At 40.8% G+C, this 27,234-nt stretch overlaps 1 protein-coding gene across 1 annotated transcript in view; it reads left to right on the top strand.

Moving 5' to 3' along the window:
• The first annotated feature begins 6,226 nt into the window (after window positions 1-6,226).
• The window catches only part of LOC134356944 (rab GDP dissociation inhibitor alpha-like), a 56,887-nt gene continuing 35,879 nt past the window's right edge, over window positions 6,227-27,234 (top strand). Inside the window, exons 1-2 of the mRNA XM_063068218.1 lie at window positions 6,227-6,480; window positions 19,249-19,356. Coding sequence (XP_062924288.1) covers window positions 6,286-6,480; window positions 19,249-19,356 — 303 coding nt within the window. The 5' untranslated portion in view covers window positions 6,227-6,285. The remainder of the gene's footprint in view (window positions 6,481-19,248; window positions 19,357-27,234) is intronic.

The raw sequence follows: 27,234 nt of genomic DNA, 5'->3' as shown, positions 1-27,234 counted from the left end.
TTTCTTTATTTGCTGATATTAAACTGACTGTTCAAGAGAGTCTTCGAGCAGTCTTAAATATATCTTGTATCTGCTCTCTACCTGTCCCCAGGCAATGCATGTGTTTCGAACAAATTATTAAATATGTGTTGAATAATCTTTTTGAACAAGCAATTGTACCCATTTCAGTTATGATAGTTCATATTATTTACACCACTTTGCTTGTGCTTCCTGTGATTTTTCTTGATAAGTTTCTTAGTTACACTCTTAGATTTATGGACATTCATAAACAGCATGGAAGCAGGTCATGCAGCCTAAATTATCTATGGTCACCAAGATGCCTTTCGACACTAATCCCATTTGCCTGTGTGGGCCTATATCCCCTCACTACTAATCGACAAGTTTGAAAACCTGGGCATCTGTATCTGCCTCTGCAGCTGTGTCCTCTGAATCCTCAACTTCCTTACAATCCACACCAGGAGCATGTGAAAAAGAGCTACTTTGTGATCAGGGCGGCTATTGAGATTTCAAAGGCAGAGTTTCTCGCCAGTTTTTTCTGATTTGAGGAGCGACCCATCAGCAAGAGGGATTCATTAGAAAGGCAGAATGCAAGTAACATGGGTGCAAGCAGAGTGGCCATTCCTGTGAGTGTGCCAGTCTTTAGAGTGGCTTTGTCTCATCAGGCTGAGGCAAGACGAGGCTTGGCTGAGGTAGATTGTCTTGTAAGTTACTCTCTGTGTTCTTGTTGTTCATTCTTCTATTAGTCTAATGAGAGTGGCTCCAGGATCTTGGTACATATTGGCACCAATAACATAGGTAGACAAGGTGAGGAGATTTTGGGGAGCTAGCTCGAAAGTTGAGAAGCAGGACCTCCAGGGTAGTAACCTTTGGATTGCTGCATGTGCCACTTGTCAGTGAGGATAAGAATAGAATGATTTGGCAGGTGAATGTATGGCTGAGAAACTGGTGCAGGGGGCAGGGGTTCACATTTATGAATCATTGGAATCTCTTCTGGGGAAGGTATGACCTTTACGAAAGGGACAGGTTACACCTGAGCTTGAGGGGGTCCAATGTCCTTCCGGGCAGGTTGGCTAAAGTTGCTCGGGTGGGGTTAAACTAACTTGGCAGGGGAATGGAACTGGCTGAAGATGAGGTAGTTGGTTTATAAACAGAAACAATGTGTAGTGAGACTCCTAGCAAGGGTAGGCTGTTGATAGAGCAAAACTGCTGTCAACAGGATGAGTTTCAATGTAAAAGGTGGACAAAATCGAAAAGGATGAATACAGGACTAAAGATGTTATATTTGAATGTGCACAGTATACAGAATAAGGTCGATGAACTTGTAGCACAGTTACAGATTGGCAGGCGTGATGTTATAGGCATCATTGAATCATGGCTGAAAGAAGGTTATAGCTGGGAGCTTAATGTCCAAGGATACATACTGTACTGAAGAGAAAGACAGGAAAGCCAAGGGGGTGGTATTGCTCTGCTGGTAAAAAATGAAATCAAATCACTAGAAAGAGGTGACGTAGGGTCAGAGGTGTTGAATTGCTGTGGAGAGAGCTTAGGGTAAAAAGACCCTGATGAAAGTTATATACAAACCCCAAACAGTAGTAAGGGTTGGTCTTCAAGTTGCAATGGGAGATAGGTGTCCTCGATGGTGGGGAGGCTAGTGCCCGTGATGGAGCTGGCTGAGTTTTCAACCCTCTGCAGCTTTTTCCAATCCTGTGCATTAGCTTCTCCATACCAGATGGTGATGCAATCAGTCGGAATGTTCTCCACTGTACACCTGTAAAAAAAATTTTGCAGGATGTTTTGGTGACATACCAAATCTCCTCACTTGTCTAATGAAGTATAACCGCTGATATGCCTTTGTCATGATTGCATGCCCTCAGCCCAGCATAGATCCTCTGAGATGCGATGCCCATCTCAACTTTCCACTGCTGACTCCTTGATGACACCTCAGGATGTAGGTACGTAATTGAAGAGAAATGTACAAAGTCATGTGTGAATTATAATTTGCAAATTTTTTTGTCCAGTTTGTTTTCCCAAATCCCTCCAAACCTTCTTTGATCTGCTACTGTGCTCTTCACCAATTTATGCTGCTCTAAAGGTCAGCACAACGCATCAGCCGAAGGGCCTGTACTGTGCTCTGCATTCTACCAAAGTTTTGAATCTAAAGCACTGTGACTGTACAGAGTGAACAACACCATGATTGTAAAGAGAGCCATATTTTTGTATTTCTTGTGTATATTTTTATGAATAAAGTCTATTTTTGAAATTGAAGCTCAGGAACAGGAAGGAAGAGTCCTTGCTGAGATTCATCTGAAGACACTGGCTTGTCCCAGGGCCGCATATTGAGGCAAAAATGAACTGCTGCGGGAACACCATCACCTCAATGAAAGGCACAAAAAGCTTATTGCCCTTCGAGTGCAGGGTTTCCCAACCTGGGGTCCGCGGACCTCTCGATTAATAGTAAGGGTCCATGGCATTAAAAAAAGGTTGGAACCCCTGTTCCAGTGTAACGTTTGTCTGTAAGTGAACGCTGCAAACTGGAACAGTTCAGGCTGCAGGAGCATGTGCTCAGGGAATGCAACAAGTCTTGTTGCAACATTGCAGCAGCTTCGTGAAGATGGACTGCAATCTGTAATCCCGCCACCTTTTAAACACTGAGGGATGGCGTCCTGTGGAACAGCCTCTCAGACACTCAATGCGTTTATTGTTCAAACAGGCCACGAGTGGCATTGGTGCTTTGTAAATACAATATATTTTGATGACCCTACGAATGTATTCATTAGATAACAATATAAAGAAAGACATCCACTTGTCTTACTGCATTTCCTCATGTATTTTTATAATTCATGTTTATTTTTGAAATTAAAACTAACAGACAGTAAACAATTCAACCCACGCAAAATGCTGGAGGAACTCAGTAGGTCAGGCAGCATTGATGCAGAGGAATAAAGAGCTGATGATTTGGGCAGAGTCCTTTCATCAGGATTGGGAAGGATGGGGGAAGGAGCAGGTCAAAAGTGAGACCAGGTAAGGGAGGAGGAGGTGGGTGCTGAGTTGGGGAGGGGTGAAGTAAGAAGCTGGGTGGAGAGAGATGGTAAAGGTCTGAAGAAGAAGAAATCTGATCGGAGAGGATAGTGGACCATGGCAGAAAGGGAAGGAGGTGGGGCAACAGAGGGAGGTGATGGGCAGGTGAGGAGAAGGGAAGGAGCAAGAGGGGAGCCAGAATGGGCAATGGAAACGGAGAGAGGAAGTTAGAAAAATCGACGTTATTGCCATCAGGTTGGAGGCTACCCAGATGCAATATGAAGTGTTTCTCCTCCAATCCGAGGGGAAGGAGTACAAGCTGGAAGGTGATAGGTAAAACCGGGAAGTAAAAATGCAATCCAATGCAATGCCCCAAGATGAGCGAAATACTAACTGCTGCTACTCTGCTCTGTCCAAAACTCATTGCTTAGCAGGCTCTGAAACGTGTCATTGATGCACTGTTAAAGCTCTCAAGTGTGCCGTTGGTGCATTGTTAAAGCTCTCAAACGTGTTGTTGATGCATTGTTAAAGAGGAAAATTGAGTAATGTTGATGCATTATCAGGGAGTGTATTCAATCATTGGTACAAAAACATTCATCAGCTGGATTGCATTTATTATATAATAAATGAAGCATGTTTTATTTCAAAGTTCAAAAGTTCAAAGTAAATTTTATTATCAGAATACATATATGTCACCACATACAACCCTGAGATTAATTTTCCTGCAGGCATACTTAGCAAATCTATAGAATAGTAACTATAACAGGATCAATGAAAGATCAACCAGAGTGCAGAAGACAACAAACTGTGCAAATGCAGATACAAATAAATAGCAATAAATAATGAGAACATGAAATAACAGGATAAAGAGTCCCTAAACGAATTGAAGCAGCAGAGATGTGGTTTTTGAGGAGGATGCAAAGAATGTCATGGACGAAATGAATATCTAACGAGGATGTCATGAACAGAGCAAGCACAAAAAGAGAAATAATATATGAGATCATGAAAAGGCAACGTAATTTCATTGGACATGTGATTAGGAAAGAGGAGTTAGAATGCACGGTAATTATCGGAAAGATTGAAGGGAAGAAAGCAAGAGGAAGACAAAGAGAAATGATGATGGAGACAGCAGCCAGAGAACTGGAAATGAATACCAATGAATTGATTCACTTGACCTGAAACAGGAGTGTGTGAGCCATGGCAGTCAAAGCTCAAACTGGGCATGGCACCTGATGATGATGATGAAAGTGAGATCATTGGTTGTGGGAACATCTCAATGGATGGGTTTGAGTGTAGTCATCCCCTTTTATTCAAGAGCTTTTTGGTTGAGGGGTAGTACTATTTTTGAACTTGGTGGTGGAATCACGAGGCTCTCGTACCTTCTACCTGATGGCAGCAGTGAGAAAAGAGCATGAGCTGGGTGGTGAGGATCTCTGATGATGGATGCATTGGATGTGTACAATACAGTATACAATATATACGCAGTATGTTATAAACACAAGTGATTCTGCAGATGCTGGAAATCTAGATCACCACATGTAAAATGATGGAGAAACTCAGCAAGTTAAGCAGCACCTGTGGAGGGAAATGTGCAGTTGACATTTCAGGATGAGACCCTTAGTTGGCCTAAAATGTCGACTGTTTATTCCCCTTCACAGATGCTGCCTGACCTGATAAGTAATGTACTGAAGAGTGAGTGGTGATGGCCAACATTTATCCAATAATGTTTCCAATAAATCATCAAATCATTATTACAGTGTTGTTTGTTTTTTCTCCAGTGTAGTGGAAAGTGTATTGAGTGGTTGCATCACAGCCTGGTACAGGAACACCAGTGCCTTTGAATGAAAAATCCTACAAAAGTAGTGGATACTGCCCAGTCCATCACGGTTAAAGACCTCTCCACCATTGAGCACATCTACATGAAGCACTGTCACAGAAAAGCAGCATTCATCATCAGGGACCCCCACAACCCAGGTCATGCTCCCTTCTCGCTGCTGCCATCGGGAAGAAGGTACTGGAGCCTCAAGACCCACACCACCAGGTTCAGGAACAGTTATCACCCCACTACCTTCAGGCTTTTAGATACACAGAAACGTATGTTTATCTTGAATCAAAGTTCAAAGTCCAGAAGAGATAACTTCACTTGCCCCATCACTGAACTGTTCCCACAACCCATTTTCAGGGACTCCTCATCTCACGTTCTCGATATTTATTGCTTATTTATTTACTTTGTATTTGTACAGTATGTTTTTTTTGCATGTTAGTTGTTTATCCATCCTGTTGGGTGTAGCCTTTCATTAATTTTATTGTGCTTACAAGAAAATGAATCTCAGGGTTGTATATGGTGACATATATGTACGTTAATAATAAATTTACTTAGAAGACTTCATATTGCCTTGAGACCAGGTAAGTGCTAAATTTTCTTAAGCGCAACGTTCTTTCAACCATTTGTATTCGTGTGTTCCAGAGTAGGACTTCAACATAGAACCCCCTGCCTGAGCCGCAATTTTTGAGGCTGTGTATTACAGTGCTACGGAAAGTTGTGGACTCAGTCAGCTACATCATGGGCACATCTTTCCTCATCATTAAGGAGGCGGTGCCTCAGGAAAAGTGTCATTCATCACCAAAGACCGCCTGCATTTGGAATATGCCATTTTGTCATTCCTACCATCGCGGAGGAGGAGAGCGATAAGAGCCCAAAGTCTGCACTCAACAATTCAGAAAAAGCCTGTTCCTCTCCACCAACAGATTTCTGAATAGTCCACGAACACTACTTCATTATTCTCTTTTGTGCTTTTTTGTAATTTATACTTTCATGTCTCTGCAGTGCCCGCTGTTATAAAATAACACATTTCACCTCGTATCAGTCAGTGATGATAAATCTGCTTCTGATGCCTTGTAATCAATCTTGTCCTACAATTCCCATGCAGCACTGCGACTCGGGAGGTAGAGTCAGATGTGACCCACCCTTCGAAGAGGACTACAACTCCCAGAATGCCCACACGCTTTAGGCATACGCGCTGCCAGTTTACAACTCACCAGGCGGTCGGCAGAGGACATTTTGGCACTATTTTACTCGGGGCGCAGGTGTGAGGCGGTGAGAGCTGTTGCCAGTGCGGACGAGATCGATGGCTGTGAAAGTCTTTAACTTTGAAAGGCCTGACAGAGATACTTTGATTAGGGTCGGGAGATAGGGCCGTTTATTTTTAGGTCAATAGGATATAATGTGTTTAGGGACCGCACTCTTTTCTGGGGGTGCGGATTGACATGCTATCTGTGGAAGGCGCGCCGCGGCGTGGCGAGGCTCCAACCTGTCAGAAGGGAGGGTCGGTATTGGGCTCTGTGTCAAATTATTGTTCTTTGGTAATAAATAAACACTCAGAAATCACTGGGACACCAAGGCCAGCGACAGCAACCATGGATGAAGAATATGATGTGATTGTCCTGGGGACTGGACTAAAGGTAAGGTTTTGTTACAATAATTAAAGCAGTATTAATATTTGATGGAGGTGGGTGGGGGAAGATGGAGGGATGAATGGAGGATTGCAAGAGCCTAGAAAGATTCTGCTGTCAGGCAAACAGATGTACAAAGCAGCCCGAGAATACTCGATGGGTTCAAGGAAAAAAAATGTTGTAATTGAATTTCTTGAGGAAAAATATTCTAACGATGAATTGTAGCGGATTTCTCGATGTTTTAGCCATGGATAATCATATTGCCAAGGTTGAGACAAGGGGAAAAAAAGATTCCAGGCCTGATGTGTTATTGGGATTTCCTGTTCCTTTTTTTTTATATAAATACGGATTTTTGAATCAGAATTGGAAATGGAAATAATATTATAGTGTATTGTACTGCTTGCAATTGTAAGTAGTTAAAACATTGAAGAAATTCTGTACTGTTAATTTCATATATTTCTTTGTGTATAGCTTAAGTACTGAATTATTCCTTTTCGTACAATATAGGATTAGTTTTGCACAATATGTATAAACAGTTATGAAATGTATTGTTAATTGCAAATTAATAGGATTTTCATGTCTGGTGCAACTTCTAGTTAAATAGATTATCCTACCATAGAAATCAATAAGATACTTGAATTTGCCTTTGGGATTATAACAATTAAGAAATAAAGCCACAGCATACTTTAAATTGATTTATTAACTAAAATATTCTGAAAAAATAAGTGTGTCAATAATTCTGCAATTTGTTCATTAGCCTCTTCCCTCATAGATTTAAATTTTAAAGCCTTATCTTTGTTTCAAAACAATTATGGCCATACCAAACCCCATTGTTGTAACCACCATCTGATAAGGATCTCCTCTCAAATATTTAATACGATTTCTTGGGGTTTTTTCTGTGAATTCCTCATGTGAATAACCCCACTTTTGGTACCACTGCAACAGATTCTTTCCTTTAACTCATTCTACATAAAATCCTAAAAGTCTGCAACTGTGATCAAGGTTTTGGTTATTTCTCCAGTTATTGCAGACTTTGGACTATTACCTTTGTTTTCCCCCTCCCCAGATTGATTAAAATACAATAGTTATGTTTTTATAGCTGTTTCCAGGAGGAGGGAAGGGGGAAATCAATTTCTAGTTTATTGTCATTCAGCTGTATACATGTGTACCACTAAGTGAAACATCGTTCTTCTGGACCAAGATGCACAATGCAGTATGTATAACTCACACACAGCACATAAAGTAATATCGCTGCAAATAAGTTAACAAATAAAATATATTTCAGAAGATTAACATTTAGCATGCCTTGCAATGTCAGATGCCTTGCAATTCCTTGAAGATGGTAATGCAAGCTGGTCAGGATGCTGTTGATGGTGTGCTCCTGTTAAAATAAAAGGTCAGAATGGTGGGCGGGGGGGGGAGAGGAGGAGGAAGAGAGTCTTGCTTGCCTCAATCTCCTCAGGAAGTGGAGATTCTACTGTGCTTTCTTGAATAAAGAGGTGATATTGAGGGACCAGGTAAGGTAGCATGAGTACAGCTTTGCATTTATGCAAAATACACACTGTTTTATAATTATAATACCACATATAGAAACATAGAAAATAGGTGAGGAGTAGGCCATTCGGCCCTTCGAGCCTGCACCGCCATTTATTATGATCATGGCTGATCATCCAACTCAGAACCCCACCCCAGCCTTCCCTCCATACCCCCTGACCCCCGTAGCCACAAGGGCCATATCTAACTCCCTCTTAAATATAGCCAATGAACTGGCCTCAACTGTTTCCTGTGGCAGAGAATTCCACAGATTCACCACTCTCTGTGTGAAGAAGTTTTTCCTAATCTCAGTCCTAAAAGGCTGCCCCTCTATCCTCAAACTGTGGCCCCTCGTTCTGGACTTCCCCAACATCGGGAACAATCTTCCTGCATCTAGCCTGTCCTATCCCAATGCCTGAATACTGGGATATATGGCCTTCAAGCAAAATTAACTCATGCACACAATGTTGCTGGAGCCATCTTTAGTGGGAAGCTACCAGCTGATTGTCTTTTCGCATGTTTTACATTCTTTACATAGTAATAGTTGGTAAATTGACAAGAGTTTTTCAATGGGAAAGGAATATTAGCATTGACTGGGTCTAGTATGACAATTCTAGTACCAAAAGGAAGCAACATACACGTGATTCCGCAGTTGATGGAAATCTAGAGCAACACACACAAAATGCTGGAGGAACTCAGCAGGTCAGGTGGCATCTATGGAAATGAATAAACAGGTGATGTTTCGGGCCAGAAAGGCAGTAAAGTTGATGTTTTAAATCATTTCAGCTGGATTTCGTACCTGGACCAATTTTCTTGAGGTTCTTTACCACCTCATTTTTTGGTTGAGACCTTGGTATTTCCAGCAAGGTCCACTTGTATTTCCCAAGCCAAATTGCCCTTGATCTTCTCCAGTCTTCTATTTTCTCATTGGCTAGGCAGTTCCAGGATTTAACCCCAGCTATAATGAAGGAGTGTTGTGATATTTTCAAGTCAAAATGATCTGCAAACTGGCGGGGATGGTGCTCCTGGGCACCTGCTATCTTTCTACTTGGCATTGAGGAAGGGGGTTGGTAGGTGTAGTTGGAGTAGCCGAGGTAAGTAACTGTTGTAGATGATCAGAGAGCAACTTCATCAGCCATATGCTGTACATTAATGAGGGGTTTGCTGTGGTGTGTTTGTGTGAGGTGTAGCAAAAGATGACATTGAGCAATATGTTCATCAGTGAATTTCTTGCCTTGTGATAGAATGATGCATGAAAGCAGTTGAAGATGGTTGGGCCTCAGACACTGCCCTGAGGACTCCTGCAGTGAAGTTGTGATCTAGGATAATTGACCGTCAATGTCTACCATTTCTGTGTTTTCTAATTTAGATTTCAGTTGATGCTGTAGTTGGTCAAATTGAACTGAGGTGTTGAAGGTAGCCCCTCATGCCTTATCGCTGGAAATTAACTCTTGTTATACTGAGATCCAGAGGCATGCTGTCATGGGGTTTGTGAATAGGATATTGGTGACCTAAGTGTCAGTTGATAGGTAAACTGCTGGGATGACGCGAGTGTTAATCTGGCCAGATTCGATTTATCCTGCTTTGTATGAAATGGGCATAACTGGACAATATTCAACCTTGTTAGGGGGATGTCAGTGTTATAAGAGTCTCAGATGCATTGGCTTGGGATGTTACTGTATCTGTGGCCTTGGTCCTTCTTATAGTGTAGAATAGTGGTTGGTGCATCACTTTACCATGCCATCTGTAAGATCAGAGTTTGATTCCTCCAGTCCCTGTTAGGAGTTTGTAGATTCTCCCTGTGACTGCATGGGTTTCCTCTGGATGCTCAAGTTCCTCCCATGTTCCAAAGCGTACGGTTAGAGATCGTGAGTTATGGGCAGGCTATGTTGGCACCAGAAGCATGGCAACACTCGTGGGAAGCTCAGTACAATCATCACTGATTCGATCTGACATAATCAACACATTTCTCTGTATATTTTGTGTGTGTGTATATATAAAAAATTTCCTTCGGGATTAATAAAGTATATCTATCTATATTTTACTGCACATGGGACAAATAGCATTAATCTTTGTCACTACACTGGAATACATTCTTGTCCCAGAGCACTTGCTGTATCCTCTGTGCTTAGCTGTTCCTTGGTATTAAATGGAGTGAATCAGATTGGCTGGAGATTGACTTCATTAGGATCACAGAATGGATCATTTATTTGGCATTTCAGTCTTAGAGTGGTGGGAAATGCTTCAGATTATGCAGTGCTCTGCCACCATGGAGGAAGGTAGGTTCTTGCTGATGCTATCTCCTGCTTATCAACCGTTTAATTGTTTACCCCCATTCACAATGTAGGTCTGGTAAGACTGTTAAACTTTGATCAAATTCTTAGTTATGAGGTTGCTGAGGTTTATCTATTGCATGCTGTTTTATATTGTGCATTCCCACATGCCTTGGGAGTGGCATTTGGGACCTTGGGGCTATCAGAGTGTACAGATGCTCTAGATAAGTCGCAGAAGGAATGGATTACTTCTCAAACTACCCATTCACCTCCCGTGGCCTGCGCCTGCCCATAATTGGTCTGACCAGTCACTTTAGCACTGCAGCACTGGAGAGGGAGCAGGTCCTGACCAACTACCTCAGAAGAGGAAGAGTCCTGTATTTCAGCTCCCTCAGGTTGTCATGTAATTTTTAGATATGTTTTGGCGGCTCCCCGCAAGATTTTTCTGCATGCCTCATTGAACTCTGCTTGATCCCTTAGCTTGATAGTAATGGTTGAGTGAGGAATGCACCAAGTCCTGAGAGTACGGATTGTGGTCGCATACATTTCTGCTGCTACTGATGAGTTGCGTAGCACAGAATTGGGCATCCCTAGCCCACCAAGTTCATGCCTTTGCTCTTCTCTAGTTTCAGAATCAAGCTGTCATTTGCATTGCAAAATTTCTTCTCTACAATGCCAAGACTGGGTATTTTTGTCCACATGAGCACACTGTCTACAAGTGTTGTTCTGAGTGTTACTGTAAACAATATAGAAAGCTTTTGGGCTTTTTCATCCTTCCCTGTCTAAGGGGAACAAGGAGGGAACCCTAAATGCTAAGTTCCTTCCAGATGTTTTATCGCGGAAGTTGAAATTGAATTAAACCTGGAAAATGATTGATTAGTGTAGACTCTGTATTGTCTTTACCTTATGAAGAATAAAGGGGTTGAATGAATTTTTTAAAATGTGGTTTGTATCAGTTATGGATAAAACATTCAAGTAATTTCTTATTATTTTCCTTATACAGATTTGGGGATGGCTTCCTTATGTATAATTTAAAAAAATGCTATTATAAGTGATCTCAGTACAATTTCATCAGCAAGTATCCATTGTTTGAATCATGGTCTGTGAGTCGAGAGTAAGGTACCTTAGTAATTATACTGTTGGATTATTTATCCTGAGGCCAGGGTTAATGCAGAATCCAGAATCAGAAGAAACTTGTATTCCGTCGTGGCAGATGGTGAATGTAAAATCAAGTTATTAAATTGGGCAACAAAACAGAGTATGAATAATAGTGATTGTGAAGCAACTGAATGGTTTTAAAATCCTATTTGAATGGCCAATGCTCAATGTTATTGAGTGTAGATTTCTGAAAGGGGAATAATATTTGCAAACCTACTTGAATTTTTATTGAGGCATGTAATGATAGTTGAGGGAACCAGCTGAGGTGGTGTAGATAGATTTTAAGAAGGCCTTTTGAGGTCAACAAGCATAATTTCAGTATGTGGCATAGAATAGTGTAGCAGAGGAAAAGACCATTTGTGTTACAATATCTGCTCTTAACCTGATACCAAATCTCGTCTGCTTTAATCTCTCCTGCACCTTTTCGATAACTTCCACCCTTCTAGTAATGTGGTGACCAAATGTGCCTGCAGTATTCCAAATGCAGCCTAAACAGCATTTTAGATGGAGTAAGGAAGTCATATTGCAGTTAATACCCAATGCCATGATCAATGAAGGTAAACATGCAATATGTCTTCACCAATCAACTTGGGTAGCTACTTTCATTGAGTTATGACCCTGAAGATCCCTGTGTACATCAATGCCTTTAAAGGTCTTGCCATTCACTATAGTCTTTCCCATTGCATTTGACCTACTAAGCCAACACCTTATACTTACTCAGATAAAACACCAAATGTCTTTTCTCTGCCTTTATCTCTGATCTATATTCTGCTGTGTTGCTCAACAGCCCCTCTACACTGTCCACAACTCCCCCAAACTTTGTGTCATCTGCAAGCTTACCCACTCATCTTCATTTTCATTATGTATCACAATCAAAGGGCACTAGCACCAATATCTGTGGAACAACACTGCTCATGGACATCCAGCAGCTTGGTGGTGTAGAGGCTAACTTGACACACAGCTTGTGTATGGGAGTTCAGAGTTCAAAGTTCAATTCTGATGCCACCTGTAAGAGGTTTGTATGTCCTTCCCGTAAGTGTGTGGGTTTCCTCCATGTGCCCTGGTTTTCTCCCATATTCTAATGATGTGCTGGTTAGTAGGTTTATTGGTCATGATAAATTGTCCTGTGATTAGGCTAGGGTTAAATGAGGTTGCTGGGCAGTGCTGCTCATTGGACTGCAAGGGCCTGCTCTGCACTAATCTGTATCTCTAAATAAATATAGCGGTATTGTGTTTACCATCGAAGACCGAAGGCAGGGGTGGAGCGGTGTTACTTATTTATTTCTGACTGATGAAGGGTCTCGGCTGAAATGTTTACTCCTTCCACAGATGCTGCGTGCCTTGTTAAGTTCCTCCAACCTTTTAAGCATGTGGCATTTTTAAAGATTCCTAAATTTTTAACTGATGTTTCAAGTCTTGCAACCCAACCTTTTAACAGTGATTCCGTGCGTTTGTTTTCTATAGAAAGCTCTTTGAGGCTGTTCCTTAAACAAATATGCTGTCAATTGAGTTGAAAAGCAAGCATTTGTGTTTATTGTTTGAATGCAGATCAGCTGATTCCACGCTGGACAGGCTGCCGTGTCACTGCGGTCTTTGTAAGCACATTATTCTACAATGACTGGCACAACTTGTGCAACAGTTTTAAGAGGAACATAACCATGAAGCGTTGCAATATGATTATAAAGAGTTTGTTTGCCAATAAGTTCCCCGTTTTGATTGTCGTAATTACATCAGGTGGTGTGTTAAATTTACTCAGTTGGTTCTGTTTGGCATCATCTAATTATCAGGCAGTCTTCGTAGTCCTTTGGTGTTTTTATCTTTGTAGTAAACTTTCATTAAAATAATACATGCTGAAAAGTTAATTCTGCTCATAGCAATGTAGCATTATAAACAAAAGCAATTCTGCTGATGCTGGAAATCAGCAGGGCAGGCAGTGTCTATGGAGGGGGAATATACGGTTGACTGAAGAAGGTCTCAGCCTGGAAGATCGACTGTTATTTCCCTGTGTAGTTGTTCCCTGGTATGTTCAGTTCCTTCAGCATTTTGTGTGTGTGTATAGCAATGCAACCTTGTTTCTGTCTATGTGCCATTATTCCTTCGTCAACACCATTACTGCATAGTTCAAAGATATTCTGCACTGTTGAATTGGGAGTTTCTCCACTTTGTTGATGTTGAGAACCTTGCTTGAATTAGTCAGAGCCACTAAGAGAACAGTTGGTTCACAATTTTGAGAGTTCCCTTTTCTCTTCCCTTCTGAGAAAGCCATCATTGCCAATCAGTTGTGCTGATCCAGAACTCTTTTGACTATTCTGTGTTTGATCCTGATGTTTTGGATCCAAACTTCTTTGGAAGTCAAAAATGGGGCATAAAACTTGCTTGCAATTGGTTATTAAGCATTACAGGAATGAAATGAGGGAAAAGAAGATGGAGCATGAGTGAGAGGGAAAAAGAGGCTCTAGTTACAGAGAAAAGGAGACGAGACTGATCCAACATGGTCGATCCTCTTATACCAGTTTGCAAATTCCACTGAATTTCCATAGATAACAGTTAACCAATAAGATGGCCCCTGTTGAAGTAATGCGGTACCCACCACTGAAACCAAGAGGTTTTTAGTGACTGCAACCATTAAAAAAAACTGAACATTGACATAGGCAATATAGGTAATTATACAAAAATACAAACGTAAAGTTAAACTACAAGGAAAATATGAATAGTACAGTCCAACCCAACGTCTGTAATTGTTCCACAAACATAAGAAAATATGAAGATGCTGGAAATCCAAAGCGACGAACACAAAATGCTGGAGGAAATCAGGACTGTTGAAGGATCTCAGGACTAATGAAGGATCTTGGCCCGAAACAACGACTGTTACCCTTTTCTATAGATGCTGCCTGGCCTACAGAGCTCCTCCAGCATTTTGTGTGTGTTGGTCTGTAACTGTTGATGCTTTCTACTGTCCGAGGTGCTGCTCTTGATTTACTTCATTTGTATTGTTTCTCTGGCTGAAAAACCAAAATAATGTAGAAGCTGGAAATCAAAAATAAAAATATAAGTTGCATATACTCAGCAGGATGAGTAGCGTTTGTGGAGGGAGAAAAAAGGTTAATATCAATGAAGTCATCTGCTTGAAATGCTAACTGCTTTTACTCAATATTAACGGCATGCATTGTCCTATTTCCATGGACAAACAAATGGTGAAGAAGGCTATTCTGCACTCTCCCTTTTCCACCTGTTCTTTCTTATGTTGGCTGAAATTGATAGGAACATCCTCTTTATTGATTGGTAGATATAAGTACAATGTATTAGAAACATTTTCACTTGCTACATCACCTGGGTTAGGGTTAGGGACGTTTGTGGTCTTGTTTAGCTCTGGAGAGAATTTGATACACCAGTAGAATTTTTTTTGTATTTACAGTTTATATTTTGCACACTGTCAGTGTTTGTGTAGTTTTTCATTGATTCTATTGCCATATTTGTTTAGATGAATTTTTAATCTTTGATTTATGACTTAATCCTTTTTGGAGTGGTAATAGGAAACTGTTGCCTGTGACCTAGCAGCTTGGAAACAGGACAGATAAAAATAGTGGTCCATAGTATTGTTTATGGATTGAGCATACTGTCAAACACAACACACCCATTTTCAAATCATCATTGTTGAACAGCTGTCCTTCAGTTTTTGAGTGTAAACTGTTGGTATGAATGAGCTTTGTAGGCAGATAGGTCTGGGCATTAATGTTTCTCGAAGTTGAATAGTCAACATTTCTGGCTGAACTTTCCATTGGAGGAGATGTCAAAAGGCACTCCTTAAGTTCTGCACTCCAATCATCAGCACCTTTTGAAAGAAATTGGAAAATGGGGATGTTCCTTTTCACAAAGTAATATAGTATGATGCAATTTGTCAATTTCCTCAGCAGGAATTCATTGATGGCAGATTACCCTTCATTCTGAGTTGCAAAGGTCAGCACTGCAAACAGCTGCTGCTATTACGTGCATCATAATCGGCTTTTTGTTTTGTACTGGTTCCAATTGCAGTGACAAATGAGTTACAGTACTTGAATCTGCTCTTATTGCCTTGATATGTTCCTAATGATCAAAAGGGTGTATAGCAATCTGAAATCCTCTAAAACAGGATTTCCAACCTGGGGTCCATGGACCCCTCAATTAATGGTAGGGGTCCATGGCATAAACAAGATAGGGAACCCCTGCTCTAAACAATTTTGAGTTAATTCCTGCATCTTGCCTATTCATAATCAGGCTCCCAAAATGGCATGGATAACTTCACTCACCTCAACTCTAAACCTGTCTGCCTCTGTCTGTCTTTGTCTCTATTTTTTTATTTTCCTATTTGTCTTTTGTACAGCAGTTGTTTACCAGTCTTTAGGTATAGTTTTTCATAAATTCTATGGTATTTCTTTATTTTCCTGTAAATGCATGTAAGAAAATGGATCTCAAGGTAGTACATGGTGACTCATACCGACTTTGATAATTTGTTTTGATTGTCCTTAAACCATGTCAAGTGACTGGGCTGGTAAGCAATGCAAGCAAACCAGCTTAAAAGCGCTCTTGTGTTAGACTGAAAGAGCATCTAAGTGTTTGATTCTGGTTAACTGGCCTGCCTTGCTTAGAGCAGAGCACTTTGCTCTTTAAATGACTGTAAACATGTCGTTTTTGGCCTTTAATGTTCACAGGTCTGAGGGTGAAAGGTTCATCCTCTGTTCTGTGGCTTGCCGCCTTTTATTTCTTGCTTGGTGTTGGGGATTTTCCAGAGTACCAGCTGGTGAATAGTAACTCGGCTAGGTGGTTGAGAATGAACGGTGAAGTGGAGGTAAATTTTCTAAAAAAAAGTATTAGACAAACAGAATCCTTCTACCAGCATGATTAATTATGTTGTGAATTGATTTAACATTTTCTTATTAAAAAGAATGCAAAGAATTAGTTGATCAGTAACTGGTTTTTTACGTGTGACATACTGAAAAATTACTTCAATTTCATTTCTTCAAGTTTAAGTTAAAATCTAACAAAAATCCATGAATTCTGCATTCTGTGTGGAGGAAAATGGAATCAAGTTGTGAAACAGTTCAAATTGCTTTGTGAATTTTTGCATATAAAGTAATGATTCTGGAGGAGACTCCTGTTACAACGAGTGCAGTGGATTCCATTTAACTGGGCCATTAGTTAATTAGGGCAGCGGCTTATTTGGGACAATTCTTAAAGAACAAAGCTAATTGAGAAAATAGCCAGGATTTCCTTCCTTTATTTGGGACATAATGCTTAATTGTAGAAGTCTGTTGCCAAACAATTTCTATCTAGTGACAGTCACATGCAATTGCGTTGCTATTAGATATTTTTCCCTGCTTGGAGCAAACAGTTTTTAAATAACATTAGTTGTGTGTGCTTGTGTTCAAAATGCAGCGATTTTTGTCACTGATCGTTGACAAGAAATAGCTGTAAGACAATTCAGAATAGTTTTGCATTCAGGCTTGGAGATGCCAGAGGAGGCCAGGAGTGAAAATGAAACTATTTCACTACTTCTAATTGGGAATTATGAAGAATTTGAAGGTATATCATGTTAAAAGTTACAATGAAAATGAAGATTTGAAAGACGTAATTGTCAAAAGGATTGTATGAAGGTAGTCTAGATTTTGTTCACTTACAATCAATCAAAAGAACAGTATTAAAGTACTGTAGTAGTATTGAGTGTTGTGTTTGCTTCTGTTCTTTTAAATACATTACCATTTAACTGAAGAAATAGTTTGTATTTCTATACACTTTTAACTATTTTTGCTAACTGGGCCAAAATGTACGGGTTCTGATGTGTCTAAATTAACTGGAACTCATTGTACAGTCGGTCCTCCTTATCCGCGAGGGATTGGTTCCGGGACCCCTTGTGGATACCAAAAAATGCGGATGCTCAAGTCCCTTATTCACCCTGTCCAAATGCGGTGGACCTTTAGGACCCAGCAGAACCCCGGACCTTATTTAACCTGTCTCGGTGCGGTGGACATTAGGACCCCGTGGCGGAGCTCTGAATCCGCAGTGTTTCTGTTCACGAAAATCACGATCACGATTTAAAATAAAGTGGAAATAATAAAGCGATCAGAAAGAGATGAAACGCCATCGGTCATTGGAAAAGCGTTAGGCTACAGTTGGTCAACTATTGGAACAATTTTGTGGGATAAAGTGAGAAAGGCCCTGCCCCGATGAAAGCTACAATTATTACTAAGCAACGCAGTGGTTTAATTATTGGGTTTTGGTGGTTTTGGTTTTTGATATTCCACCGGCAGGGATGGAGAGCGCGCTCGGGAGCGGTCTGTCACTGGATCGAACTCAGGAATTTCAGTTCCTGAGCCCGGCGCTGAAACATAGGTTTCTTAAGTGTTTTTATGCATAGAAAGGTAAAATATATACTATATACTATGACAAACGTTTGTCTAACTGACGCTAAATAATATTTGATGTACCTGTTCCGACTTACTTAGTAAGAGAACTTCTGTTTTTTTTTTCGATCCCGATCCACGATAACCTACACACATCCTCCTGTATACTTTAAATCATCTCTGGATTACTTATAATACCTAATACAATATAAATACTATGTAAAATAGTTGTTATACTGCATTGTTTAGGAAATAATGACATGAAAAAAAAAGTCTGTACACGTTCGAACAACAAGTGCTGGAAGAGCACTTCTGGGTTTTCTCAATTTGCAGTTGGTTGAATTCGCGCATGCAGAATTCGCGGATAAGGAGGGCCGACTGTATACTCAGGCTTGAACTTTTGCAGTGAGAGTGAGAAATTTGCACAAGAGCTTTGGAAGTTACTTTGCCAGCAGAGAAATTTCCATTTAATAAAAGCAAAATTGATCAGACCAATATATGTGACATTGACCCTTATTGCTATTGTGCAATTAGCTTGCCTTGTGCTTCAGTGCAGGCTGCCCTCTTTTAACTAATGTATAACCGAGACTGAGTGTAAAATATATTTATTCTTCAGATAGAAATACCAATCTTCATCCCTGGGGAGAGATTATTTGTTCTTTTGTGATAAAGCACTACAGTCATAGGCTGAATATTGAAAAAGATTTGCTTTATTTGTCACATGTACATCGAAACATAATGTGTCGTTTGTGTCAACAACCAATAGTCCAGATATGTGCTGGGGGCAGCCTGCAAGTGTTGCTATGCTTCTGGTGTCAGCTTTAGCATGCCCTAATCTATATGTCTTTAGGTGAGGAAACCAGAGCAACTGAAGGAAACCCACGCAGTCATGGGGTGAACATACAAACAGTAGCGGAATTGAACCTAGGTTGTTGGTGTTGTAATAGAGTTATGCTTATGCTGCCCAAGGCTTTCCTGTATGCACTCACTTCAGCCTTTGGATGATTATTCTCTGGGTGACCAAGCTAACCCCAGTTTTGTTTTGATGCTGGCTAAAGAAACAATTAGTTATACTTCAACACACAAAATGCTGAAAGAACTCAGCAGGTCAGTCCTGATTAAGGGTTTTGCCTTGATATGTCAACTATTACTTCATTTCCATAGATGTTGCCTGGCGTGATGAGTTCCTCCAGCAATCTGTGTGTGTTACTTTAGATTTCCAGCATCTGCAGAATCTCGTGTTTGTAGTTGCACTTCAAGTTATTACAGGTGTAACTAAAAATCTTAAATAATTGAAAGAGGAGTGCTTTGCATGGTCGTGAAGATATGGTACCAGTTTTATTTTCAGCTTGTTTTTTGTGATGTCTTTGCCTGTCTTTGTCTATATTCAACATAAGAACAGATGTGTGATTCTAATTTATCTGCTCATTTTAAAGGAATGTATCTTGTCTGGAATCATGTCAGTGAATGGGAAAAAGGTGCTTCATATGGACCAAAACTCTTACTATGGAGGAGAAAGTGCTTCAATAACACCTTTGGAGGAAGTAAGGAGTTTTATTTTACTTGTTTCCTTAAAAGGATTTGTTGTAAGTTATATCATTTAACTGATATTTTATATGTACTTAATAGTGTGTGTTCCTATTCAAACTGAAAGTTGCAAGGTAAAAAGTTTGAGCCTCTTATTCAAGGAAGTATGTGCTGGTATTGCAGAGGATCCAAAAAAGGTTTAAGAGAATGATCCCAGGAATGAAAGAGTTAACATACAAGGAGTGTTTGATGGCTGTGGGCCTATACTCACTGGAGTTTAGTAGACTGGGGGGCAAATGTGGGAATCTCGTTGAAACCTAATGAATATTGAAAGACCTAGAAAGAGTGGACGTGGAGAGGATGTTTCCTGTAGTTGGGGAGTCTAGGACCGGAGGGCATAGCGTCGGAATAGAACAGAGAGAAGGAGGAATTCTTTAGCTAGAAGGTGGTGAATCTGTGGAATTCATAGCCTCAGACAGTTGTGGAGGCTAATTCTTTGGGTATATTTAAAGCAGAGGTTGACAGGTTATTTATTGGTAAGTGTGTGAAAGGTTTTGGGAAATGGGGTTGAGAGGGATCATAGATCACAGATTTATTATATGATTTTATTACGAGATTCTGTGGATGCGATAGACACCCAGATGGTGTGTTACCTTCCAGGTGCCAGGGCCAGGGACGTCTCAAATTGGGTCCACAGCATTCTAAAGGGGGAGGGTGAGCAGCTGGAAGACTTGGAACATATTGGCACCAATTACTTGGGTAGGAAAAGAGAGGAGGTCCTGAAGAGGAAATTTAGGGAGCTAGGTAGAAAACTGAAAAGCAGGACCTCCAGGGTAGTAATCTTGGATTGCTGCCTGTGCCATGCACCGGTGAGGGTAAGAATAGGATGATTTGGCTGATGAATGCATGGCTGAGGAACTGGTGCTGGTGGAAGGGTTTCAGATTTCTGAATCATTAGGATCTCTTCTGGATAAGAAATGAACTATACAAAAGGGTTGGGTTACCTTGAACCCAAGGGGGAACCAATATTTTTGTGGTCAGGTTTGCTAGAACTGTTGGGGAGGGGCTAAACTAATTTGGCTGGGGTATAGAAAACAGTGATGGGGCTGAGGATGGGTCAATTGGCATAAAAACAGAGGCAGTGTGTAATGAAACTGTCAGGGAGGACAGGTAGGTGATGGGGCAAAATTGCAGTCAGTGGGATAAATTGTAGTGTCACAGGACAAAATTGAAAGGGTGATGGGTACAGGACTGAAGGTGTTAATATTTGAATGCGTGCAGGATACAAAATAGCTAAATGATCTTGTAACACAGTTAGAAATTGGCATGTATGCCATTGTGGGTATCACTGAGTCATGGCTGAAAGATGATGTTCAGCTCCCAACTATCTAAGGGTGGACATTGCATTGAAAAGACAGATGGGTGCTGTGGTTCTGTTTTTTTTTAAATGTAATCAAATCCTTAGAAAGAGGTGACATAGGATCAGAAGATGTCGAATCGTTATGGGTAGAGTTAAGGAACTGCAAGGGTGAAAAGACCCTGATGGGAGTTGTATACAGGTCTCTGGACAGTAGCCAGTATGTGGGCTACAAAATTACAATGGGACGTAAAAGAGGGAATGTTAAGATAGTCATGTGGGATTTCAGTATGCAGTTAGATAGAGAATATCATGTTGATGCTGATTTTGGATCGCAAGAGACTTTCTAGAATGCCTACGAGATTTTTTTTTTTAAAAAGAGCATTTTGTGTTTGGGTCCACTAGGGGATCAGCTATTCTGGATTGGATATTGTATAATGAACCAGATTTGATTAGAGAGCTCAAGGTAAAGGAACCCTTAGGAACCAATGATCATAATATGATAGAATTCACCCAGCAATTTGAGAGGGAGAACCTGAAGTCAAATGTATCAGTATTACAGTGCAGTAAAGGGAATTGCAGAGGCACGAGATAGGAGTTGGCCAAAGTTGTTTGGAAAGGGACACTAGCACGGATGACTGCAGAGCAGCAATGGCTGGAGTTGAATTTCTGGGAGCAATTCGGAAGATGCAGGATAGATACATCCAAAAGAAGTAGTATTCTAAAGATGATACAGCTGTGGCTGACAAGAGAAGTGAAAGCCAACGTAAAAGCAAAAGAGAGGGCATATAATAGTGCAAAAATATGGGGAATTGAGAGGATTGGGAAGCTTTTAAAAACCAATAGAAAGCAACTAAAGCCATAAGGAGAGGAAAAAATGAAATGTGTAGGTAGACTACCCAATAATATATAAGAGGATACCAAAGGTTTCTTTCAGATATGCAAAGAGTAAAACAGGTGTGAGTGGATATCGGGTCACTGGAAAATAATGCTGGAGAGGTAGTAATGGGGCGGGGGGAGGAACAAGGAAATGGCAGAGGAACTGAATAAGCATTTTGTGTCAGTCATCACTGTGGAAGACACTAGCAGTATGCCAGAATTTTGAGAGTGACAGAGGGCAAAAGAGAGTGCAGTTGCCATAATTAGGGAGAAGGTGTTAGGGAAGCTGAAAGTTCTGAAGGTTGATAAGTCACCTGAACCAGATAAGCCATAGGGTTCTGAAGGAGATAGCTGAAGAGATTGTGGAGACATTAGTAACGATCTTTCAAGAATCACTAGATTCTAGCATGGTTCTGGAGGACTAGAAAATTGCAAATGGCCCTCCACTCTTCAAGAAGGGATGGAGGCAGAAGAAAGGAAATTATAAGCTAGTTAGCCTTGCAACAGTGGTTGGGAAGATGTTGGAGTCAATTGTTAAGGATGAGGCTTCAGGGTACTTGGAGGCACATGATAAAGAAGGCCAAGGTCAGCATGCTTTCCTTAAGGGAAAATCTTGCTGACAAATCTGTTGGAATCCTTTGAGGAATTAGCAGGCAGGCTAGACAAAGGAGAATCAGTGGATGTTGTGTACTTGGAGTTTCAGGCCGTTGACAGTGTGCCACACATGAGGCTGCTCAACAAGATAAAGAGCTTGAGGTGTGACAGGAAAGGTACAAGCATGGATAGAGCATTGGCTGGTTGCCAGGAAGCAAGGAGTGGCAATAAAAGAAGCCTTTTCTGATTGGCTGCTGGTGACAATTGGTGTTCTGCCACTTCTTTTGACATTATACATCAGAGATTCGGATGACAAAATTGATGGCTTTGTGGCCAAGTTTACAGATAATACGAAGCTAGGTGAAGGGGCAGATAGTGTTGAGGAAGCAGGGAGGCTGCTGAAAGACTTCGACAGATTAGGAAATTGGGCAAAAAAGTGGCAGATGGAGTACAGTGTTGGGATGTATATTTTTATGCATTTTGGTAGAAGGAACAAAAGCACAGACTGTTTTCTAAACAGGTGGAAAATTTAAAAAAAAATCTGAAGTGCAAAGGTTAACTTGCAGGTTGAATTGGGTGGTGAAGAAGAAAAATGCAACGTTAGCAGGCGTTTCAAGAGGACTAGAATATAAAATCAAGAAAGTAATGGTGAGACTTTATAAGGCACTACTGAGGCCTCACTTGGAGAATTGTGAGCAGTTTTGGGCTTCTTATCTAAGAAAGGATATGCTGACATTGGAGAGGTTTCAAAGGATGTACACGAAAATGATTCCGGGATGAAAGGGTTATATGTGGAGCTTTTGATGGCTTGTATTCACTGAAATTTAAAAGAATGGGGTTGGCGGGGGGGGGGGGTTCCCCCATTGAGATGTATCAAATGTTGAAAGACCTAGATCAAGTGTATGTGGAAAGGATGTTTCCTGTCGTGGGGAAGCCTCTGACCAGAGGGCACCGCCTCAGATTAGAGGGACATCTATTTAAAATGGAGAAGAGGAATTTCTTTAGCTTGAGCATGGTGAATCTGTGAGATTCATTGCCACAGTTGGCTGTGGAGCCCAGGTTATTGGGCATATTTAAGGTGAGGTTGATAGATTCTTGGTAGGTCAGGGTGTGAAAGGTTACAAGGAGATTGGGGTTGAGAGGGAAATGGATCAGCCATGATCAAATGGAGGAGCAGACCCAAGGGGTCCAATGGTAAAATGTAAGCATCTACAGGTGCTATCTCCAAACATTCGCTGACCCTTTAAGGGACTTACTTTGGAGATCGACAAGTATACCCCCACCACTGCTATGAGCTAGCATCTGTGGTGTGGACATTAGTGTGTGTGTATGTATGTGTGTGTTTTTTATATCTATATATACATACGTACACACACCCTTAGGAACGCATTTACAACATATGATTCAGTAGGAAATAGGGTTTGTATTAAGGAAAATCATGATACAGGTGATTTTTCATGGGGTACAACTCCTCTGTAGTATCGGGGTCTGCTGTTTGAGTGCATGCCGGCTCCTGGTAGAGCAGTATATTCACTCTCACAGATTTTATTTCACATTCACCTCCATTTTTTTTGGTCGTTATTAATAATGGCAACATTAATTCTCTTTATCCTGTCTAAACCTTAACAATGCAGCATCATTTAATTCATCTACAATTTCCTGCTGTTTAATTGTCATAAACCTTCATAGGTAATTTAATCTTTTACGCCAGCTATCTGTCTGAGGAGCAATCTATCCAGATGATGTGTAAGTTTGATCTTCTCTGTTCATCAGTTTCTGCATGGTGATAATGAGCAAAGTGTCCACCTCTAACAGGAGCATGGCTGGATTTCTCCAGACTGACTCTAACAGTTGTACAAAGTCCTTTCTAAAATTCTAGCTTTGCTGTTTTCTTAGAAATACCTGTGCCTTTTGCCAAAGCTTTTCATTGGCTTAGATTGTTCGGTAATTTCTACATAAAATGACATTCCACTTTATTTCCCAGCAGACCCTCATGTCTTTTTCTTTTGGAAAAAAATTGTGACTCTAATGTTGGTATGTTTTCTGACCTGAGCAATATGTGATGGACAAGGTCCAAGTTGGGATCCTGCCAAGTCTTGCCCTTTACACGTATAACATTTAAATGCCTCTTGATATAATCAGATGGTCAGTTGGAAACGGAAAAGCTGAAGTTAGCAGGGTATGTGGAAGGCTAATCTATTATGAGAATCACACTTGAATCTTTCACAGAGCAGAACCAAGTCTGGATTTTTAAAAATGTTTTCTTCATTTCTGTGCCACTTTTGCTGCTTTGTCAGCACTGTTCCCTCTAAGCTGCACAAGTGCAGCAACTGAACAGCTCCGTATGTTGCCGTGCAGCTAGAATTTTCCTTCGTATAATGTTAAATGTGAACATTTGAAGTGCTGTGCAGTCTTCAGGCCGTGTAAAAAGTTCCTGCTCAGAGCACTGTTTGGTCTGCACAGCTGTTTAAAAAAAACATTAGAGGGAAGTTTGGTTCCCAGTGATTGACCAAGCAACTGAATAATTCTCCTGATGTATGGAAGTTGTAGATCAGGGGTTCCCAACCTGGGTTCACTGACCCCTTGCTTAATGGTATTGGTCCATGGCATTAAAAATAGAGTGAGCAAAATTGGTAATGTGGGTGAAGGAAAAGGTTCCTCTAAAGAATGTGAATACACCACTTAGACCTTTCATTCAGTCGTGGCCCATCTTTGACCTTGCTCTATAATACTTTTTTAAAAATCTTGTTGATTTACCTTGTTTTCTGCTCTGGCACCAGTCTATTTAAACAAGACATTGAAAAGGCTCATAAGTTTACAGATCCTTGACCCTTTTAACTGAAGGCATAGCACTTGTGAATGCTAAACCTTTATTAAATCTGTGGTTAGGGCTGAGTTGAAAGCTGATTCGAAGCATACACATTTTGGAAAAATGCAAAGTCATTGCAGAAGGTGCTATACTAGAAAGGTACCGGCAATAACAGTCTTCGCTTATCTGAGGTATCTGTGGTATTTTTATTTCACACATTTAAAAGTGAAACTTTTCACAGTGAAAATGGATTAGAAATTGATAGTCATTTAAAGTTATGACATGCATTGACTGTGGTAGGAAGGCTAATAATCAGAATCCACAGAAATCAGGTGATTTACCAAAAAAGCCAGAAGAGAGATGAGATTTTCTTTTACACAGTGGATATGCCTTACTGGCTGAAGTAGCTGTGAAAACTGATCAAAATTTGAAAAGGGAATTGGAAGCCAGGGATGTAAAGGTTGTGGGTGGGAAGGGAGGTGAAATTAGTCATAATTATTAGGACCTTTGTTCCAACTTGTTCACGTTGACAAAATTTGCTATTGATTTTGCTGTCTGCATAATTAACCATATTAATGACATTACCATCCAAAACCCCAGCAGCAAGCCTTGCAGCACGCCACTTGTCAGGGGCCTCCAATAGCTCTTTTCCACCACCTGCTGACTCCTTCACCCAAGCCCATTTTCTATCCAATTGGCAAGCTCACCATGGATCCCTTCCAAGCCAGCCTACCATGCAGGTCATTTTCAAAAGAAGTTATAAAACCAACAATCCTAAATTATAAAGTGAGGATTAAAAAACTTGATCATTCCTAAAACCAGCACTTCTGTGCTGCTTTACTTTTTGGGCAGTACGGCAGCATAGTGGTTAGAGATTTGCTTTACAGCACCAGCTTTCACCAATTTGGGTTCAATTCCTGCTGGTACCTGTAAGGAATTTGTGTCTTTTTCCCATGACCCACACGGGTTTCCTCTGGGTGCTCTGTTTTCCTCATGCATTCCAAAGATGTACATGAATCCCTGCCCCCACTGGGCTCGTTGCTGGCTCCGCTAACAGCTACGGGACTCAGCAATGAGAAGGCCACTTTTCATAAATAATAGACATATAGGGTCAGTGTGATTTGGGGTTCAATCAAACAGGAACGTCGTGATGTTCTGATTAAAGAGAGCACAATTTGAGGGAATGCTACGTAAATGCTGCCCATATACAATTGTCAGTTGGCAAAAAACAAGAAATTGCATACTTTATTTAAAAAACAGTATATTTACAGATTTCAGCAGCTTTATTGAACAGTTAGTAGGAAAAAGGGCCCAATACAGTTAACCCAGTCCAAATGTGCACATAAAGTTGGATCTCATACTGGAGTTGTCTGTAACTCGCATGCTATATCCGTGGCTTGTGTGAAAGCACACACCACATTCCGAACTTCATCCGAAATCCATCTCAAACAAACAAACACATCCTTGGGTTGTGTTGGTTGTTAATGCAACTGACACATTTCACTCTGTCTCAATGGATATGTGACAAATGAAGCTAATCTTTCAATCTCTATTGACACAACTTTAATTTCTACAAATAGGAGCTGTTTTTAGCCATGCTGTTTCCCTTCTTCCTCTTCCAATGACGAGTGTTGAGTGCCTGGCCTTCATTCATGTGCATGTAATGGGGAAATTGACGGTGCACGTCATGGTTCTGTTGTGGTGGCAGTCATGTCTGAGTGATAATGCTTTCACTTTCACACAAGAAAGTTTTGGGTCGAGCCCACTATGTCAACTGCTGTTTAAAACTTTCCGCAGTCTGGTATTATCTTTTTGGCAGCATGTTTAACTGAACCCTGTCTCAAATGAACGCTAATTGTTCCTCAGCCAACGTGACAATAGAGAAATTGTTTAATCAGGAGGCATTTTCTGAGTCATTAACAACAAAAGATTCTGCACGTGCTGGAAATCCAGAGCAACACACACAAAATGCCGGAGGAACTCAGCAGGCAGTTGATGTTTCAGACCAATAGTTCCATTTAATATCAAAGAATATATGCAGTATAGAGCCTGAAATTCTTACTCTTCGCAGACATCCACGAAACAGAAAAAATACCCCAAAGAATGAATGGCAGAAAAGATGCAAGAACCCTAAAGCCCCCGTCACCCTCCCACACACAAGCAGCATCATCAATCCTCCGCACCCCCCCACATGGTAGCAGAAAGTATCAGCACTCCCACCACCCACCATGCAAGCAACAGCAAAGTCCCAAAGAG

This window comes from Mobula hypostoma, chromosome 15, assembly GCF_963921235.1.
Source record: "Mobula hypostoma chromosome 15, sMobHyp1.1, whole genome shotgun sequence".
NCBI lineage: Eukaryota > Metazoa > Chordata > Chondrichthyes > Myliobatiformes > Myliobatidae > Mobula > Mobula hypostoma.
This window is presented reverse-complemented; position numbering and strand designations above follow the sequence as displayed.